This window comes from Corvus brachyrhynchos, unplaced genomic scaffold (genome assembly GCF_000691975.1).
Source record: "Corvus brachyrhynchos isolate BGI_N302 unplaced genomic scaffold, ASM69197v1 scaffold98, whole genome shotgun sequence".
NCBI classification, from domain to species: domain Eukaryota; kingdom Metazoa; phylum Chordata; class Aves; order Passeriformes; family Corvidae; genus Corvus; species Corvus brachyrhynchos.
In genome coordinates, this window is record NW_008239762.1 from 818553 (window position 1) to 839084 (window position 20532).

At 37.8% G+C, this 20532-nt stretch overlaps 1 protein-coding gene across 1 annotated transcript in view; it reads left to right on the forward strand.

Moving 5' to 3' along the window:
* Positions 1-1428: 1428 nt before the first annotated feature.
* Positions 1429-20532, forward strand: part of ZNF804A (zinc finger protein 804A) — a 74035-nt gene continuing 54931 nt past the window's right edge. The window contains exon 1 of the mRNA XM_017742786.1: positions 1429-2658. Within this exon, the coding sequence (XP_017598275.1) occupies positions 2545-2658 (114 nt within the window). The 5' untranslated portion in view covers positions 1429-2544. The remainder of the gene's footprint in view (positions 2659-20532) is intronic.

Sequence of the window (20532 nt, forward strand, 5' to 3'; positions counted from 1 at the left end):
AATCAATACATCAAAGAAGATGAAAAGAAGGAATGCTTTGTCTTTGTGCAAATGTTAAGTGCCTGCAATAAATAAAAGTAATGAAATCCCTAATTTATAATACATTTGATCAGGTTGCTAATAATCTAGCCTAATGGGAAAATTCAAATGATTGAAAGGCTGAAAACATATTTAAATAGCACTGGGAGGGAAGAAGAGAAGTGGTGGCTTAAATATGTGGTATCTTTATGAATTAACTCTCTGGAATGATTCACAGCTCCACTATCTAATCGGTAATGTGTAAAATGCAGATCTAACTCACCATGTGCAGAAGGCCACCAGTAGAGAGCTACAGGCCAGTTCCTCCTGTAATGTGTAGGAAGAAAAATCACTGTTATGGGAGACTTCAATTACAGTGTTACTGGAATCACACTGCCTTCTAACAGTATTGTTTTTATTTCTTTTAAAAAAAGATATATATATATATATGATGTACATAAATGTAAATGATTTATCTCCTTCTATGAAATCAGATTTTGAGAGAATTCTGTGTTAGGCCTCATTTTCACAGATGAAGACAAAATTAGTGGTGGTTTAAGTACCAAAGGGAGTAATTAACCAAAGTACAAAAGAACTTGAGTTAGCTGAATTCTAAGCTGCTAGAATGAGTTTAGAAGATCTATGTGTGTATGTGATGTGCATAGATATGTCTGTGTGCTCAGGGCACTGAAGGGGCCGGCTTTGAGAATAATTGGGACACTGCTGTTCAAAAAGAGAACTCACTGAAAGCAAGGAATAAAAACAATAAACTAAAAACAAAAAGCCAAGGGTTAGTTGATTTTAATAAGTATGAATCAGAATCTAGAAATTGTAGACATCTACTGAGGAATGTGTGTGTGTAAACATACACATACACACATACATGTATCTATAATACACATGTATATGCATTATCTACGTCAAATATATTGTATATGTATATAAATACACCCTAAATAAATCAGTGGTGAGGTAGGATCAATGTTGTAAACTACTCTCTTTTCATTTGTACTAGACTTTTATATAGAAAAATAATATATAAATATATATAAATAAAACTAATTAATTGTAACTTTAAAGTATGATTACTTAATTAGTTATGAAAATGGAAAGTGTTTGAATGATGCCATAGGAATGAAAAATAGAAGAGTTTAAAAAGATAATTCTGGGTAAGTATTGATGTTCTGTATTTGGAAAAGGCAGCAGAAGAGCATGACAAGGTCTCATTAAAATTGTAACTAAGGATTCTTAATAATGGATAATAATGCTGGGCATTTTGCAGTCAACAAGTTTGAACTGAGAGTTTCTGAGAGTTATAAAAAATCTGTTTGAATAATTCTCTGAGTCATTGCTGTTGATTTTTTTTTTTTGTAGAGTGTTGGGGAAGTTCCAGATGATGAGAAGAAATCCAATGTTGTGCCAATAAAAGGCTAAATGGGAAGACCCAGATAATTATAAGTCTGTCAGCCTGACATTGGTCTCCGGGAAAATAATGGAATGGTTTCTAAAGGACTCAATTAATAAAGAATTAAACAAGGGAAATATAGTTATTACTAATCAGCATGGGTTTATAGAAAACAGACCATGTCAGATTAGCTTGGTGTCATTTTTATGGTATTACAAATTTGGCTGATGTAATGAAGTTCTGTAGGGCACTGACTGGGTACAAAGTATTGATGAAACCTATGTGCTTATTTAGCAGAGCGGAAGCAAAATGGGTAAATTCAGAGCTGTATGGTTAACAGCATAGGAATTGGTTTTTTGCTGCTTACAGTGAAGAACAATGTACCTTGAAAACAGACATGGGTCTATTTTCTGTTGAGCCAGAGCCTGTACTTCGCACACAGCTCTATCTCCCTGGAGCATGATGTATCCCACTATTCTTCTAAAAGTAATGAGCACAATCAATTACTGGTAAAAGCCATCTGGATCCGATGGCAAACTGTGAGCAGTGTGTTTGGATGCTGTCTGATAGAAAGATTGCAGGTAGACAGAAGGGTGAGAAGCATAGGTGAAGACTGAAGGGGTATAAGGATGGTACGTGACAACAGAAACATCTTTTGATTCTTTTCTCATTTTATGTTTCTCTTTGGTTGACCAGCTGGGTCCTTTTGTTGATTTGTTTGAGGCTGCCAGTTAATGGGTAGAGCACCCAGCACGGTCAAGTGCTACGTGGTACTTCCTAGAAATGGGAACTGTGATGAAGTAATTCTCTTATTGCAACCTCTACTGTCAGAAAAAAACTACACAAAGGCTAAAAGAGAACAATTTGTAGTTAGCATGTATGAAGACAAAATTTAACAACCGTTTTTACTGAGTTCTACTACAATTTTTTCAATCTCTTCTTATATAAATCATTGGCTTTGCTTCCCAAGAGTTGATTCATTAAAAGTGGATCAGAGTATTTTCTTTTATATTGGTTGGTTGTTAGAGCTTCCTGGAAACATTAATTTCTGTTCTTATGAGAATTCAGATCTTGAAGATAGAGCTGAGAATAGAAGGAAACCTTCCAGATTTCTATCAGCCATGATTGATGAAGAGTTGCTGAGCAAAGCTGCAAGAAATTTCCATACATTCGTCTTGCCCACAAGTTTTATGGGAAGTCCAACTGTATTCCTGGAGAACTTTCATAGGAGTGAGGTGAGGCTCTCCATTAGACAAATCACCTAAAGACCACTTTAGACAGCTCATTTCTCATCGTGATGTCAATTGGGTTTTATTAATGCTTCATGCAGAAGTGGAGAACATAGGAATTTTTGAAGTTGGGTCAGCTCTTAATGAGCTGTAAATAGGGCTTATCTAAATACACTGTAGTTGCTTGAATAATTAATTTTGAATAACTGACTTCATGTTTCTTTTAGATTATTTTTTCTTTTTGCATTTATAATCTATTGACATGCAAATTGTTAAGTCTAAGTAAATAAACATTACATGGTAGAATTCATCCAGGGGAAATAATTTATCCTGAAGTCAGTATTTTATCCTCAGACAATATTCTGTGGGCATATACATTCATAAAAATGCCATGCGTGGAAAAGATCTGGATATCCCTGTGGAGATTCATGATGCTTAAAACATTTTTTATAACTTCATGAATTTCTTTCAGAACAAATGAGCAAAAGAAATACAAAAAGGTGATATACTTCTATTGAAAACATGGTAATTTTCTAGTTGAGATGAACAGAAGTACATTAGATTTTAAATTTCTGCAAATTTTAACATTAGGTACTGCAGGAATTACTGCGAAAACTCCAGTGCCAACTTTAATGTGTAGCTTGATACTATTGCTCATTTATGTAGATGTATTAATTACAGTTTTAGTCCTGATTTCTCTAAAAGGCTTTTGCTAACAGGTTTTGAATCCATTTTTAAAAAGTGTGCAAGGTGAGAAAAGTCTGAAAGTAATTTTGGATTTGAAAAGGCTTTTGTGTCATTTTTTATTAAAGGCAGGAGGTACAGAGGAGTCTGTTCCCTTGTGCATAAATAATGAGGGCTCCTACTCTCCCCCTGAGTTACAGCAATTAGGGCTTTTGTAAAATTGTTCAGATGCAGCAGTGAATGAACAGTCATTGAAACTGAAGGACATGACAACCAAAACTGAGAGAAGAGCTTGAAGTCATGGGTAATTCAGTATGACAGAATACCAGAATACCACTGAGGCCAAGGGCATGATTAAAGAAAAATAAGTGTCTCTGCCTTTAGATCTGCAATTACAGGAGATGAAATATGAAAATGGAAGGGAGTAAACGCCCTCCTCCCCCCATTCTTTAAATAAATTTAAAACCAAAAAATGTAGATAGGAGGAATAAGAAATTTTCTTAGAAAATGGTTATTTTTCTAGCATCTTTAATGAAATGGTTTTAATGACCTGGAAAAGATCTTCTAGTATTGGTGACAAGATATTAAATGAGAGGTATCGTTGGTCTGTCCTGATGTGTTTGTCCTTCTCTCCCTTAATTTATTTGGAAGATAAGTAGAGGATTTTCAGAAAATTTATAAAACACATAGAATTTGCAATTACAACCAAGAAAAATTTGCATTTAACTTTGCAGTTTATGTTAATAAACTTGTCAATGCCAATGTAGATTATTGACTTTTAAAATAGCTAAAATATGTGTGCAGCTTTTAGAGTGCTACTAAAACCTTGGTCATGCAAAAAAAATCTGCATCTCCAAATAAATAAAGTTTAAAAATTCCAAGTTTTATGTAACTGTAGTATGAGGTCATCTGGTAGTGGTTAATCTGGTCAAACTCAGGTGCAATCCTAAATGTAATACATATTTTTCTGGATTTCACATATGGAAAATTTGGCAGCCCAATATGGAGACAATTTTACAAGACAGTGGGACCAAAATTGGGTATAGTTTTTCTGAAAATTGTTTCCAAAAATAAATATATCAGAGGTGTGGGGATGTTCATGCAAAGACAGGCATCAGCTTTTGTCAAAACAATGTAATGTTCTAAGTTGATTTAGTGATGGTTATAATCAGCAGTAAATTATAATCATGCTAAATGATCAGGTTTAGTATGTGTAAGTGCAACATAGAGCAGAAGATATTGCAGGTGTTTGTAAAGTGAATAAAGTACTCTGATAGATTAAAAATGCAGTGCTCAAAGTTTGAAGTGTAATTTTTTTCTCTCTCTTTTATTTTAGTATATTTTTAATAGCTGTCTGGATTTTTTTTTAAAAAAAGACAAACCTGGCATTATAATTTGGGGATCTGTTTCAGTAGAGTGTAGTGATTATGTGTGTGTGTGTCTGGAAACTGTGGGAATAAAGGATCATACTGTTTTAGAAATCAAAATACAGAATTATGCTCTTAATGGTGGAGACACGGCAGAGAGGAGTTAGAAGCATTGCTGAAGGCAATTATCTAGAGACTTGCTAAACTCACTGCACTGTTCATATTAAATATACTAATTCCCCAGGCACTAACTCAGCTCAGGGAAGTTTCCTAGGCTTTTCTATATTAATACTGTTAAGAGGAAAGGCAGGGAAGCCAGGTTCGTTTGGGAGGCTAATTGGAACAGAACGAAGAGAGTGGAAAAAATAGCTTCATTTTCTGTTTGTAGAGGATTGAAGACCTTTGTTCTTTCAACTTCTGTGTGAGAGAAGGGAGAGAACTTTCCAAAAACATGAGAACCCCAGTTCTGAATACAGGGTTTTGCATTGTGGTGACTGGGTATACAATGAATGGCCAGTGGTCCTTATCCCAAGAATCCTTATCCCAAGGATCCTTTTGCTGAGCAGGGATTAGCATGCTGTCTCCTCTTCCTTTTGGACATTGGCATCCTCCCTTTTGTCTTTCTCCTGCTCCCAGTTGTTGCACTTCTGCATTTCCTTTTTGATTGCGTATTTGTATTTGCCTGTCTTTTTTTATTTCACTGTGCCCGAGCATTTGGAAACTACACGGGTATTTGCCATCTTAGTATCTCTCATTTTATTGCTGCGTGGATTGCTTTGGTTTTGGCCGGTCTGGTTTTTTCCCCCTCTACTCTCACACATCTGGAGGAAAGAAAGGGCTTCCCAGAGAGTTTCTGGGAGTTTTGCTAAGAGTTTTCTACCCTATAAATGGATGAAACAGGGTCTGCCTGAGCACTGTTAATTTTCTTCTGGTCCCAGCTGTGGTCTGTAGCTTTTACAGTAGAGACTCTGCAGTGCCCAGCTCAAATGCATATGCACAAAGCAAACCACCAGAGCAGTGCTGCTTTACTGAAGGATCTTTTGTCTTGTGAGAAAACTGCAGTTTCAAAGACTTGATGAAGTACAAGGCTGCATTTGTTCTGTGGATAGTCTTTTCCTCCTCCAGAGTGCTGAAACACTGAAAGCATACTTGTTGGTCTAGGCCTACCTTGTCTGCAAGTGTCTCATGTAAAATAGCTCAAATATGACTATGTATAAAAATACACATTATATGTGAGCCTGTTAAAACCTTTAAGAAAAGTGACATATGAATAATGATATATTTTCTCTCTACTGTTACCTGGCATTTAGATTTATTTGGCTGATGCTACTTGCCTTTATCCATGTTGTCCTAGTGCCTAGGAGCCAAACAGGTTTGATTTGTGCTGGCACAAACAGTGTATGAAGAGTAGGTGGAGTGGATCACTGCAGTCAGTAAGAGAAAGGGAACATCAGCCTTAACTCCTTACCAGTGCTAGAAACTTTGGGATCACAGTTTTTCTGAAAGCAGAAAATGTTATTCTCAAACTTCAGAACTTAAATCCATTTATTAATGTTGACTCTGAATAATACTCTGGTTTAGCTAGTTTCAGTTGCATACTTTCTGGGGTCTGCAAGTAACACTAAAACCAAGCAATAAGTATGGGTGTCGTTCAGTGAAATATAATGCTGGACAGCAGTTGGACATTGAAAAACTCCTTTATGTTTGTTATGAAGATATTGAGGTTTTGTTAAAAGAAAGCATCTAATGAAAACGTGTTACAGGCTAGAAGGTTGGATTTGGTAAAAAAAGGGTTTTTTTCTGCAAAGCATAAACACAGTGTAATTTAGGATTCATAAAATCCTTGGAATTTTACTTCAAAGTACAGTTAAGCCCTTGATGCAACTCTCACCTTAGAAGTCAGAATCCAGAATTGTCATTTAGATTCAGTATCTGTATTTAAAATTGCCTAATATGGTTAGTTGCTTGGCATGGCATTATAATTGAGGTATTTAATAAACTGTTTAAGTACTATTCTTTTTATCCATACAGTTTCTTTGTGAGGCTGAGTTTTAAGGCCTGAAGTCTTAACAAATTAATCAGCTTTCCACAGCAAAGCAAACACAATTTCCTCCCTTGCATATTTTAAGTAATCCAGGCTTGGGGGCAGGGCCCAGTCTTTGGGGATGGTGGCTTCTTTTAATTCCTCCATAATTCTAAATCCTCAAAATTAGAGATGAGGAGCAGAACAAGAAACATTGCAATGCACAGTGTTTTCCTCCCTCCTTTATTATTCTGTGAAAAGGTAGTGCAAACAAGAGGCTTTCTGCTGCGATGCTCTGGAGTTGTGCATTGGGGTACAGTTTGGAGATTTATCACTGCGCAGGTGAAAATAAATTCCTGTGAAAAGTGTGTAACCTTTGCTTCTCATTGACTGTTTTTGTATAGATAATTTCTTTAGCTCTGTTGTCCCCAAGCATCTGAAGCTCAAGCTTCCGTGAGTCAGAGACATTTCCCTGCGCCACACTCAGATAAGCATGGTTGTATGCATGGAAGAAATTAACTGGTGAATCTATTACTTGTAATATTTTCTTTCCTCTGTGTGGTAATTTCTTTTACTGAGACAGAGACATTTTTGATAAGACAGTGGCAACCAGATATGCTGAATGTGTTTGTCCATAGCTGCAAGAAGATGAACTTCATGAAACCAACTAAGCAAGGCAAAAAATATTTCTTTGGTAACTTTTTGAAATAATACTTATATACCTGCACCCTAGAGTATTTTAAATTGCGTTGTTATTAGATTTCTTTCTGGACAAAGACCGCTCATACTGATGCCTTTTGCTGGTCTTAAAATCAAGAATCAAACATGGTTAGAAGGGAAAAGAGGTTTTACCTTGGTATTTATTTTAAGGATCCTTAGGTGCACCACATCCAGTTCGAATGCACCTCCATGCACACTGCAAAATGCACACCCCCAAAAGATCTGGTATAACATTATAGGTTTTACTAATTAGCATATCTATCAAAGATTCCCCACTGAGAGGCTCAAGTGAGCCCCCCTCCCCAAGGAACCCTCTCCTGGATGGTTCTATCTTAGTTTACAGAATGTGTTCTGGAGAGGACCTTGGGGTCTGGGGCACACTGATCCCTAGCTACGAAGCTTCTAAAATGTTTGGTCTCTCAGCTTGACAAACAAGTCCAAGAATGTAGGCAAAAAGCACTAAGAATACAGAAGTTATAAAAGGTATAAAAGGGGTATAAAAGAAAAGGCAAAAAAATCATCATGGCATCAGTATATGCCCTAGGGATCTGATCTTGCAAGCAGGTAAATGGTGGTATCCCTATGAGCGATCTCAGTAAGATGGGTGCCCAGCAGTGCAGGGATCAGTCCCTGGGATCCTTAGCAGCTGGATGCCGATCTACACTTCAGCTATAGCCACAATCTCTTGCTATTAAATAGAACTGTGTGAGTCTGAATAGGTTGCAATTAATTCATAGTGCTGGAGCCTGATCACCAAGATGAAATTCAGCCATCCTAATTGTTTCTGAGCTCTAATTTATACTCTGTATGCCTGTAACATTTTACTTTGATTACAAGGCTTTGCATCTTCTTTGCAGTGCCAAAAATTGCCTTTCACCATGTGCTTTGAGTGTTCCACTATATATCTCCTCTGCTTTGGTTTTGAGAATTGGAGTGAAAGGCAACTTCATCCTTCATCTGTAGTAGACTTATGATTAGATTTTAATGCAGTGTCAGGTGTCTTTTGAACATCAGCAGATCCATCAGTGTGCTCCTGGTTGAGGACAGAAATAAAGGTCTTCAGTTTTCAGTTGGAGAGTTGTGCCTTTAAATACCTCTTGTTCAGTCTGGAATAGGGGTGACCTAATTGCAGCCTCCCATTATCTGAAGGGGCTGTGAGAAACAGAGAGAGAGGGACTATTTACAAGAGCATGTAGTGGTAGGACAAGAGGGAATGGATTCAAACTGAAAGAAGGCAGGGTTAGATGGGATATTGGGAAGAATTTCTCCCCTGTGAGGGCACTGAGGCCCTGGCACAGGTTGCCCAGAGAAGCTGTGGCTGCCCCATCCCTGGAAGTGTCCAAGGCCAGGTTGGATGGGGCTCGCAGCAACCTGGGCTAGTGAAAGATGTCCCAGCCCATGGCAGGGGGGTGGAAGCAAAATTGTCTTTGAGCCCTTTCCAGCCCAGGCCATTCTATGATTCTGTGATTCTACTTCTCTTATGTTTGAAATGAAAAGATTTTATATATTGAACTTTCTATGAGACAAACAGTAGAATCTCAGCTGTTTCTGAGATTACAGGATACATAATTGTCTCCTATTAATTTCCATTAACAAAGACAGAAACGTTGCTCTCTTGACTGAACTGCCATTCACACTTGTCCTCCAAGCCCCAGTTCTTTCTGAAACATGCAGGCTCTTTTTTATATAAACCTGTACTTTGGTAGTACCTCTGCAGTATTATTTGTGGGCTTGGAGGAGGGTGTTCACAGCATTTGAAAGAACTGGGAAAGCAGTTAGATTAATTTGTAGTCGCTATTGTTGAAGTGGATATAGATTGGATTTAGCATTTCAATGCTCTGTAGTTTTTCCCTGTGGCACTTAAACAGTAGGTGAGAAATCAATGTCAAGTGTTCTGCTGAATTACTTACACAAACAGAAAATGGTATTTGAGCTGATAACTTTAGCCTGGATCTGGTTGAGCAAGAAACAGTTAAAAATTGCCATTGAGCCAAAAAATGGGAATCTGAAGTGTGGATACCTGACCCGAATGCTCTGAAACACAGAGGGAATAGATGGAAAGGGTATTGTTCCATGCAACTGGGATGAGCACCTGCCTTCTGCCTGAGGAACAGGGAGTGGGCCTGAGAGGGAAGTTTGTGTCAGTCAGTCAAGTCTTTGCAGAGCAGCATCTTTGAGCAATCCAAGCATTGCATAACTCGTATTTTAAACATAGAGTAATGTGCTTTTACAAGTAAATACTACTGCAAAATTTTTAAATTAATTTAGCTGCCAAGATTTGCAGTTCTGAGTTAAAAACATGGATGTGAGTTTATACTTGAGATTTTAGCAGTTAGAAATATGCTGTTGGAGGTGGTTATTATTGCATTCATAAGCCAAGATAAATATTATATAAAACAAAAGACAGAAGATCTTGGGAAGGATCACCTGCAAATTTTTGCTGTATATGGGCATTAATATATTTATTGCAAAATGGAAGTGGATATTGTATTCAAGCAAAATTTTAACATGACATATTAAGCATTTTCCCCAGGTAAGACCAGGCATTTACTAGTCAGAGGCTTTACCAGTCTCGGGAAAAAATCATCTATGCTCAGCTGGCTGTTGAAAGAAAATAACCCCAGTTGCAAGGGGTATCAGGACATGGTTCTACAATTCTTATTTTGAGACAAGTGTTGTCTTCTAGATTTTTTTTGTGTTGTTAGGTCAAGAAGAGTTGTTGTGGGTTGCCAGAAATATTTTTAACAGACTTCCAAAGTGAAAATTAAATACATGGGTGGACTAAGCTGTCTATAAATAGAAAATCTAATGTATTCAGTGCTCTAAAATATTTTGTCTGGCTGGCAGCTACTGCTCCAGAAATGTGTGGGTGTTCTGTAGGTCCTTCACGTTACAGACACTCAAGAGAATCAAAAATACTGCCTCATCTCAGGCTTGCTAAGGCAACTGAATCCTGTTATGTGTTAAAAAAATAGTAAGTTTTTCCTCAAGGCAGAGAACCATCTAAGTGTTTTCATTAGCTGTTCATTACACACAATTTAAAGGCAATAATTAATGCCTGACCATAAGTATTACACCTGATTATTTCCGATACAGCAATAAAATGCCAATAAGGGTGTTTGAAAATGTAAAACATGTATGATAAAGCAGACTGTTTAAACTGGAGGTCTGTTTCATCATATGCAACTAGCAAATGCTACTTTTTGTAGACTGCTGTTTTCCCAATGTACTTTGAATGAATATGAGTTTTACTGATTTCTCAGAGTATATGCTGCATATAAAGCAGCCTTGGTTAATCATCATTAGAACATGAATATGGCATTAAAGTACTTTCTAAGTACTTCTTATAGCTTTTCTGCATCTTCCAGAAAACTTGTGGTGTTAGCAGAGGTGTAATTATTTCAAGATCAGATGCAGAAAAACAGGGGTAAATATTCTGTAGTTAAAGACCTTAAAATGTTTTTCATAAGGTGCTTCTTGTACATTACTGAGAATTGCTCAGATACATTTTTAAGTTCTTTAAGGATGATGAAATCAGGGTGATGGAAAAATGCTTTCTCTATGTATCATTTGTATTCCTTCTGAATTTGCTACATTATTTATGATGCAGTCTTGATATTATGGTGATCTTATATGTGAGGAAGTCTGACATTGTAAATTCAATGAAGATTTACCTGCCTTGAAAAATAGATGAGTAAATGAGTATTCTTAGTCATAAATGTATTATATATAATCATAGCAAACCAGACATTTCATGAAATGGTGTTCAGTGATTCTGAAGTACTCCCTTTGACTTGACTTGAGCAAAAAAATTTACATGTGTCTCACCTTGACAATGTAGAGAACTCTTAAAACCTTGTACAGAGGCAGGAATATGTCAAAGATGGATATGTAGTGTTTTTTTAGTGATTCTCTGGTTTTCATGTGCATTCTTAAAATGGGAAATTTATTATACCCATTCTCATCTAAAAGGCAGCAGTGAAACACTTTGTGAACTTTGCTGCAGGTGGTGGAAATGTGCTTGTCATAGGTTAGCAAGCATAGTCCCGGAAGGGACGTCCTTGCTAAGGGGTGCTTACAGTTTCCTCCGGGAACTGATAGAACCTATCAGCTGGCCAGTTTGGATATGGACAATTCTCTAAGCCACTTAAAGTTGTGATCACCTCTGTGATCCACATTTAAGAATAGGCAAACTCCCCCTCCAAGCTCTCTCTCGTTTCCGGCGCTGGCACAGGTGGCTGCGGGGCCCGAGCAGGGCCCAGCGGGCAGCCGGAGCGTCTTGGCTCTCCCCCCTCTCCACTGCGATAAGAAAAATTCAACATTCCAGCTGCAAAGCTGCAAGGCCGAGGTGAGATTAACCCTTTTTATTGCTGTGAAGAGCTGAAAACCTGAGGGAAGAGAGAGAGGAGATGCTTAAAGCTGAAATTCTGTTGTGAAGCTATGATATATCAGAGTATCCTGTTGTAATTTCATGAAGATATGGGGGGTGGAGTGTTCAACTCGTGAGCAGAAGCACCTGCGCTGAGATAGGCAGATGCTGACGCAGCTGTAATTTCATGAGAAGTTTGGACAGGGAGAGATTGACCAGATGAGGACTTTTGCTCCAAATGGGAAAGGAGAAAACCTCAGTCCCTAGAGATGAACCAGATGAGGACTTTTGCTCCAAACGGGAAAGGAGAAAACCTCAGTCCCTAGAGATGAACCAGATGAGGACTTTTGCTCCAAATGGGAAAGGAGAAAACCTCAGTTCCTAGAGATGCTCCCAGAGATAGTCCTAACGATGAAGATGATGAAGACCCTTTGCTCCCAGGGAAGGAGAAGGGCCTCTGTTTTTGTTTCTGAACGGCTCAACCTTAAAATTGTACCCCAAAAAACTTCAAGAGTGGACCCTCGAAAGCAGTTGCGGGAAAAGCTGCAAGTCGGGGGAAAGGACTCACACGCAGGCAGAGAGACTCCTCTTCCTAAATGGACTGAACAATATTTGGAAGTGGGCGGCTGTCTCGTTGTGATACTGTTTTCATAGCATGAGCAAGAAGAGACTTCTCTTTCTAAATGGACTGAACAAGGTTATTATGGAAGTGGTAAACAGACTGAACATCTTAAGGGTTGTCTTTTCACATTGTCAGTGGGAGAAGGGAGGAAGGTGGGGGGAGGAGGAGAGTTCTGAAGGTGGTATAATTTTTTTTTCTTCTTTTAGGTCTGTTAATAAACTTCTTTATATTCTTTCAAGTTTGGTGCCTGCTTTGCATTTCTCCTAATTCTTATCTCACGGCAGATAAACAGTAATGAGTATTTTGGACCAAACCACTACACTAAATTGGTGTTTCCGCCCGGTTACAAACCGAACCCGCGACAGTGCTAAACACCAACTCTCTGTATACTGCATTTCCAATTAAAGTTATTTTCAGTACACATACAGAACTTGGAGAACCAGTGTCAAAACACAAGGATGGATCAAAATGCCTTAAACTTGGGAAAAGTGCTGTATAAAATATCAAAAGGAGAAATAATACATCAAATGTGTCTCTGAGGGCTGTGGCAATACACAGCATCTGACATGAGATCGGTATTTCTCCCAAGTATCCTAGACAGCTAAGCACCATTTCATATCTCTCCTGTCACGTTACCTTTTTCCTGACCAAGAAACAGGTCACATTGCGTGTGAGTGATTCCAGTTTCACTCTCTGGGCTGCTGAGCACTGACGCTTTCACACTGTAAAGCACTCAAGAATATTTTGCTTCATGGTCTTGTGAGGGCAAAGGGATATGGTAATTCTTTCTGTGGTGTGGGTCTTGGCTGTTGTAAATGGAAGCAAACTCTGATGCTCTGCAAGTGCTTTTTGAAATGCTTATTGGTATTATAGTGCTGAAATATTATAACACTGATGGTATGAACATGTATTAATGTTCATATTTTCACAAAGGTTATAACTGCCTTTGATTTGAATGCCTTTGGTAATGTTAGTTCATTCCTTTTGACGAAGGTAGTACCAGGAGCCTTTGTAGAAGAGTCAACTTTTGGTACCTACCAGGGAGCCTGTATTTAGTACATTTTCAATGTTTATAGTGGGAGGAAAAAAGAAGCGGGGGGGGAAGTTAAAAGTAAGAAGCACTAACAAGAAATTATTCCTAATCATATTGCTATTCCTGAGGCATAACAGAAGAATTCTGGAAAAATCAAATTGCAGGATGCAAACCTCGGGTGTCAGCTTGTCACTATGTTACATTTAAAGTGGTTATTAAAATCATTATGCTATCAACCTGTGAAGTTTGGGCACACCAAATATAGCAACCTGCTTAATTGCTCGGTATTTTGCAGTGAGTGAAAGAAAAGCAGAAAGGAAGGTGGGAGTGGAGAGAACGGTGTGTTTTCAAGGTACCCTAAAAGGCCACTTTTCCTGTGGAGTAAATTATGCATTTGTTGTTCAATAAGACTTTAGTCTTTGAATATAAAATATTTTATTAGAAATGCAGCTGCCTGCCTGTCTACATAGCTTAGAAATGGTTTTATTGAGATCTTCCAACAATGCAGCACAACGCATATTGACATGACTTGGTAGCTCTAATCATGTTATCGACACTGCTCTTCTCTTGGGAAATGAGATTAAAATGAACTGATATTGCCAAAACCAGTGTCTAGAATACGTATGGTCAGGTGTCAAAGTCTAATTTCCCATGGGAGTAAAGCTGGAGAAACTCAGCTGAACTTACTTCAGGTTTATATTTGTATAAGGAGCAACTGGATTCTTGATTATCATACTAGAGACTTGGCTGTGAAAGGCTGAAGTGTGATTCTAGGATAAAACAGTAAATGACAACATTGCTGCAGTAACTACATAAAGCTGGCAATGCAAATGTAAATTTGGGGATGGGAAAAAAAAGATAAAAATCCCAAATTTTCAGCCAATTAGTTTTGAAGAGCACATTGACTCCAAATTGTGTGTTGTCTCCATAAAAGTGAAAAATGAGGCAAGAAAAGTAATTTCTCCAAATACCATAAAGTGTATTTACTTTATTTCTTTTTATTGTTTGTCTCCATTTCTTTAAAACTGGGATTTTTTTTCCCTTGTCCTGCACCAGGCATAACATAAGGCTGATGATGGAGAACCTACCGAGGCTCAGTTGAGATGTGGTAACTTCACCACACAGCAGCTGATGGCACTGCATTCAATGAACCTGCACAAATACTGACTTTTCAAGGTGCCATTCAGATTCTGTTTTGGTTAAGAACTGGAGGGCAGTCAGTCTTTCTTGCTTACATGTTATGTTTCTAGATTTAAAAAGTTGCAGAAAATTTAGCTGCAAACACCGAAATAATTTATTGAGCATATTTCTGCAGTCTGTGAATGTAATCCATCGCAAATTCTCCTATGCACAAAAAATTGAGGAAAGAAAATATAAACCTGATCTCCTTTTTCTCAAATCTAATTTAAGGAGCATTGAGAAATGTGACTGGAGGTTAGCGTTCACAATTTTTTTTAGTTCTGACTGGCAATTCTTGCCGTGTCACAATATGATTCATTATGAGAAGTGCGTACTCTTTGGTAAAACATACGAGTTGAAGAACATGTGCATCATATCCTCTTCTGAGGATAATTTCTTGAAGAGAATGTAGTTTTCCTCTGTTGGAAGTGTCTGCATGTGCTCCCTCCTTCCATCTGGTCGTGGAAGTTGCTGGCAATGGCGCTGTGGATACATCTGCAGATGTGAAGTGTTTGTTTGAAGAATGGAAGCTGATATTGCATTAATTAGCACAGCTATTACCAATGTCATTAGAGTTACACGTGCACTGGGAAATTCAGGCACGCTGTCTGGTAGGGAAGTATGTGGTATCACCGCTATTGTTTCATGTCTCCCTTCTTGCCAGTAGGTTGGTCTGGGACGAGAATACAATTAGGGATCCTATAGAGTATGAAATATCTACTTCCTTCTTTCTGTTCCTTGTTTTTTGTTTGGTTATTTTTAAAAATTGAGATATTATTCTTTTCACTAAAGGCATTATTTTTTCCTGTAAGACTTTCTAGTAGAGTTGTAATTATTAGTTGTACATTTCTTACAAGGAAATTTGATGTACTAACACATAGAAGAGTTTTGCTCTCCTATGAATTAATTATTTAATTTTGGGTTGTCTCTATTTAGAACTAGTTAGCACATACGTATAGAAGTTATTAATATGCTCACTCATCCAAAATAATTTTTCTGGATACTCTCCCTACTGTGATATGCCACCATAATTAATTCAAGCACATGTTCAGAAGACTCATGTTCTTATTTGAAGCTAATAAGATACTTGTAACATAAACATAAACTCTTTTCACCTGGAAATTCTGTCCTTTGTTGGCATCTCACTCTTGAAGGCAAACTGTCCTTTTCCGTGTGTTTGTTCAGTCCTGATCCCAATGGATGGACCTTACTGGCATTCCGTTGTTACATCAATTTAGATGTAAAATATTGTCATTACGGAAGTGACTGAAGTAGCAGACTTTTCTTATAAAATCTCAAAGTCAGCCCACAATGAATTTTAGCATTTGCCTTATGACATCCATTTAAGAAAACTGATTTGCAGCTTCTCTGAGTAGCTGTCAGAGATAAAACTTTCCCTTTATCTCTCAGCTGATACGAAGCTCCAGTCTAATACAAAAATCATGTGAAGATTATAATTATACAGAAGCAAATAACTGAAAAAATTGCCCTTCTTCTTTCGAAGGAAGGAAAAAAAAAAATCCAGGTTTTGAAAAACTGGTCTAGTGGAAGAGGTGTCTGTGCCGGGGATTGGAATGAGTTGATCTTTAAGGTCCCTTCCAACCCAAACCATTTTCTCATTCTAACATGTGCCATGTTTATGTTGTTTTAATTAGTTTCAAGCTTCATTTATATTAGTTGTTCAGATTGTACCTATAAAATCACATAAACTGTTAGAGCCGGCAGGGTTACCTTTTTGTTTCTGTGAAATAAACGCGGAGTAGAAGGGCATGGCTGAACTGAGCAGGGGTGGAAGTTGCTTGGGAAACAATAGGCAGTGCTGCAGAGGCAATAAAAGACAGGGCTTTGTTGGTATGGCATGTTTGATTATATGAATTTATAAATTTATTGAGAAAAAGTTCAAATTCACTTTCAAGTCAATGGTTCAGAAAAGAGTGGCCAGTGTGTTGGTGGGTGGGTGCCTGAGGGCTCTCTATCTCTGGGTTCCTCAGTGCCTTCTGAAGGCTCTTTTGTAGGAATCCAATTATATGTTGAGGCCTGTTTACTTGCAGTGCCATGCTGATTCTCACCCAAATGTATTGAATGTAGCATCTTCTGCACTATTCTTTGCCTTTACTCCTTGTGGTGGTGCTTCTTAAAGGTGCTGGGAAAGGGAGAAAGAAAAGGGACAGCAAATTATCTGTTTCCTTTTGCCACTTATTTTATCTTCTCAAGTTTGGCTTTATCAGCTGTAATTTGATAGTCATGAAGTATCTAAAAACCAGTTTGCTTTGGAGTAATAAATGTTCTTACAGTAAACTATTCCTTTAGATTGAGCTTTCAAGGTGCTCGCTCAGCCTCTCTTGAGCTTTGGTTACAAATACAAGTACTGAATAAGTGTCTAAGGTGAGCAGTAGTTTCTGAAGTGCAAGTGTGGCTGTCGGAGGCAAATAGCCCAAGCTAATTATGTGCATCAGTCTCCTCCAATGCACTTGACCCTGACACATTTTGGAGCAGGCAGGTCCTCCTTATTTCATCACTGCCATAGTTAAAGACAGTGGCCTGTTGTCTTGTTTCTTGCTCAGGTCAAACATGTCAATGGAGTGGGACATCAGCATGGTCAGATCTAAATTGCTTGCTGCACCAATTTCTAGCTGTATTGTAGTTTATTATCAAATCTGGTTTCCTTGCAGGTGTAAAAGACGTGGTGTCGGGGGAGCAGAGAGGAAAAAACATGGTGAGGAGTTAAGTTTTCAGCCAGTTGATTACTGATCTGAATTTCCAGACCAGGGAGAGCTGTGTAGGCATGGATTGCAAAACTCTGCCATTTATTGACTGAATTCACTGGTTTAGAATAGAGTTATTTTCACCAGTTTTGTGTAAGAAATGTTGATGCAGTAATACAGACATTCAGTACTTCTATGGAAACACAAAATGTCTTTTCAGAAATATTTCAGAAAAATATCAGCATTTCAAGACAGTCACATCTTTTAAAATAGACTGTTGAGCAGGTTCCATGAGCTCCTGTGGGAGCTCTCCACACAGAAATCTGCTGAACAGTATCAGTTGTTCCTTTTGTCTGACTATAGACTGGTGCTATATTTGTATATAATGTTAAAGCTCCCAAAACTGCAGCTTTTGTCCCAAATACGTAATATCACATTTTAAACAATAAAAGGGACTGCATATTGAGTCTTAAGGTTGCCTTCAGAAAGTTAAACTCTCATAAGTCTTAGCTTGCTTACAGTTTTTGTGATCATCAAGTTGCAGGAGGGTATTATTGACCAAAAGGCTGTTCGTGTGTTCGGGTGGGGCAGTCTTGCAGAAATTAAATGTTTTGTTCCAGATACTTCCTTCATATTTAGACAAAGAAATGAGCAAGAAATTGTACCTGAAAATGGGGATATCATCTCTAGTTCCCTGAAACTGAGCTTTCACATCTTCACTAACTAACTTTAAGGTCTCAGCTTTCCCTGAAAGATCTTGTTCTAACAGGTTAGATTATATAATTCAGAAAAAATTTGCTTCCTAACATAAAAGCTATGCAAACTCCTAAACAGAATTTCATACATACAGAGCTGAGAGGAAAATGCAAACATTTTAAGTTTGGTAATTCAACACATCCTGTTGATGGAGAGTTTAGAGGGATTTTTTTTACTTTGATGTATTACTGATTTTATCAGTCTCAATCAAATCTGTGAATTATATGCTAAAGAAAGTTAGTATCTGTAGTTCATCAGCACTTTTCTAAACCTAACTCAGTCTGTTCTCTTCTCTTGAGAAGGTTTTCTCTGCCATTCAAAAGGGACTGAATCTGTGCTCTGCCAAACACCTGGAATAGGCGGCAGCTGAGAGAAGAGCCCTTAGTTCTCCCCTGTTACCTGGATATAAATGGCAAGGAAAAATCAGCTTCAATGGGCTTTAGAAACATGTATGAAATGAGAGGAGAAAGATTTCCAGGAGACCTCCTTTATTAGTTTGGTTTGTGTTTCAGAAAAGCTGCCTGAGAGCCCACCCCTGTACAGGCCCTGGGAAGGCAGCTCATTTTTGTGCTCTAATTAGTGGAAAGGTAAATGCTGTTTTCCAGGTAGGTCTTGGCAACTACTCAGCCTTTCATTCACACTTGTTTTCTGTTGTCATTCTCAAAGAGAGCTGCAGCATGCTTGGGGCTCTTTTAGAATCTTGACAGAAAAAGTAACTGATGTCTCAAGCATGGCAATCCTCCGAATCTCCTACCCTGTTGTAGGAAAAGGTTTTTTCCAACCTCTAACTTAAATAGCTGAATCAAATGGCAGGGATCTGTTGGGAGCCATTGCTTCAGCATGAATACAGGAGGCTTGATTACTGTTATACCAAGTGCCCTTGAATATGTGCAGGTTCAAACCATTTTCTTACAGTTTGTATTTACACATTTTAAATTAGGAAATCTGTTCATCCTGAATATATCACTTATAATCAACTGTTGCTAATAAATGTAATTCAATATTATAAACCTGGAGTAAGTCAAATCTGAAGTGCAGTCTTTAAAATGATGCTAAGCTACATCTGTTGAAAAGAAATCTGTAAAATTGCTTTTCCATGATGGATGCAGGCATGGATGATTTCTTTTTAAAATAAAGATAAAATTAAAGTTGTTATTTGTATTCAATCTGCTGTTTTCATACTAAAGCCCATGAAAAGACCACACAGTAATCAACTGGTGTTGTCAGCTATTGCGTAAGTGTAGCTTTTGCAGTACATCGTTAGTTTGATTCAGGTCAGGTGGGCTGAAATGAAACCATCTGAAGCAAGTCTCATTTTGTGTGGCATTTAACAAGTATGAGATGATAATTGCTGTCACTGAAGCATGACTGCTTTTGTAATGAATACTTTCTGCTAGCGGTCAGAGTACGTAGCTCTGTGTGTGTAATGCAACATGCTTTAATCTTAAAATAATTAGTAAATTTGCAATTGAATTTATTGTTCAATGAAGTTGTATTTCACAGAGGTTCTGGCCTCTACAGTCAAATGATCAATGTTTGCTTTTAATTATATAGCACTGGAGAGATCCTGTACACCTTTTCCTGTGATGGCGTTGTGCTTCCAAATAGTTATGTGGATAATCAAATCTGGAGAGCACGGGTTTAAATTGGTTAGTGAAGTTAAGTGCTAGCCCAGCACATCACGTTTTCTCCCCCATGCTGTTCAATCAAATCCATGTTATCTGATTTTACAGTGGCTTTAACGTGGCCCTCTTGTATTTAGGTGGGATTGTTTGACTTCTTCACCTTTCCATTGATCTTGCCCACGGATGATACTGGTGTCACCTTTCTGCTCGTGTGAAGTCAATACCTTCAGCAGTAGATTAAGAGCTACTCCCCTCTGGCTGGAAAAAATAAGTACAACAGCATGGCTTTGCCTTCTGGTGCTCCTATGCCAACAGCAGAACTGGTGGGATGCTCGATAATGGGCTGCAGGAAAGTTGTCAGGTCTCTTATGACATTAATAAATGCCAACATGTATGCCATGATCCTCTGTTCAAAAATTCTTCCCCCCAAACCCAACATAGTGCTGAAACTAAAAAAAAAGCTAAACTAAAATGCAAAACTAGAAGTACAAATGTGTATCTACATATATAAAATCTTGTATATGTGTGTCACTTTTGGAGAAGGAGCAAGACTTAAAAGTCTGAAATTTTGTCATCATTATATAACCAGAGATTCTTTTTGAAACATCATTTGAATGTTCCAGAGATAGGAACCCAAACCAAAACATAATAATGAATCATAATAAATATTATTGTAATCAAAATAATAAAAAACCTGCAACAGAACCTTCTCAATATAAGAAAATCTTTGAAGTGAGGAAGGAACTGCCATGTTTTGTGGGACAGAAGTGTTATGTCTTTTTTCAAGAACATTCCTG